The 1110-nt window shown below is 44.3% G+C and overlaps 1 protein-coding gene across 1 annotated transcript in view; it reads left to right on the forward strand.

The window, feature by feature from the left end:
- The first annotated feature begins 15 nt into the window (after nucleotides 1–15).
- The window catches only part of LOC109480257 (actin cytoskeleton-regulatory complex protein pan-1-like), an 8997-nt gene continuing 7902 nt past the window's right edge, over nucleotides 16–1110 (forward strand). Inside the window, exons 1-4 of the mRNA XM_019782407.1 lie at nucleotides 16–103; nucleotides 299–491; nucleotides 791–949; nucleotides 1042–1045. Coding sequence (XP_019637966.1) covers nucleotides 33–103; nucleotides 299–491; nucleotides 791–949; nucleotides 1042–1045 — 427 coding nt within the window. The 5' untranslated portion in view covers nucleotides 16–32. The remainder of the gene's footprint in view (nucleotides 104–298; nucleotides 492–790; nucleotides 950–1041; nucleotides 1046–1110) is intronic.

The following is a 1110-nucleotide window of genomic DNA, read 5'->3' on the forward strand; positions in this document are numbered from 1 at the left end:
GAACAGTTACTGGTGGAGAGCTCTTCCGCATCATGCAGCAGAACAAAGAACACTCCAAGGACTTCTGCAAGAAGCGTTCTGAACAGTTGTTAGACCCGATAAGGTACTTCGAACTTTCTCTTGAGTCTGTGCTAAGTCAGAAGGCCCTTGAATCCTTTGACATCATGACTTCATCCTGTTGTTGCTAAAGACAATTTCTATAAGAAATTATGATTTAGTTCATGGGATTTGCGATCTGCTTTCTTTGTAGTCGATTCCAGATAATATCATTTATGTGCATCAATTTTTTATATGCTAGGAAACGTGTGGAGTCACCTCCCACATACGATGAGTATGACTCCAGCCAGTTGAGAATTGAACTCGACCATGCACGCCAGCGGTACGAGGAGCTGGCACGTGGTCCGGAGAAGGGGGCTGTTCTCCAGGAGATGACCCAAAACTGTGAGCAGCTTGAGGCTGGCTTTAAGAGGCTTGAGGAACATCACAAGAAGGTGATTCACAAATGTCAAATAATGTTTAAGTTGTGTAACACCCTGGCGGCCCCCATGATGGATAAAGCGGATTGGAGGGAGGGGGTCTGGGACCAGGAACCCACTACCTGATGATAACAAGAATGTCTAACTCTTTATTATTTTATTGTTTACACCCCATTCGTTCCAACGTAATACCTACACCTTCACAAGCAGAGATTTCAGATTTCTTCCGTTTAATTTTTTAACGCCACCCGAAGACTCTAAGAAAACATTCCTGTTTGTTCTGACTGGGCACTTCATCATTGTCACTGCTCCAGCTGATGCGGGAAAAGCAGAAGAGGAGACAGGCAGAGCTCCGAGCTGGGGAGAGGGAGAGTCAACTCCAGCAGCTGCGCAGCCAGGCACAGGACATGCCGCAAGCCCACCTGGAAATTCTGCAGAAAATGGAGGAGGAACACAGAAAGATGATGGAGGAGGTACATCCATTTTTATCTATTAGTAGAAATGTGTACTTTGTAGAAATGTGCTCTTTGATAGGACACTGATAACGTGTTGATTGTTTTTGCAGATAGGTCAGAATTTTCAGAATTAACTAGAAGTCGTGTTAGATCCATCACTATTTATCATTGCTGATATG

Source organism: Branchiostoma belcheri, unplaced genomic scaffold (genome assembly GCF_001625305.1).
Source record: "Branchiostoma belcheri isolate BF01 breed outbred unplaced genomic scaffold, Haploidv18h27 scaffold50, whole genome shotgun sequence".
NCBI classification, from domain to species: domain Eukaryota; kingdom Metazoa; phylum Chordata; class Leptocardii; order Amphioxiformes; family Branchiostomatidae; genus Branchiostoma; species Branchiostoma belcheri.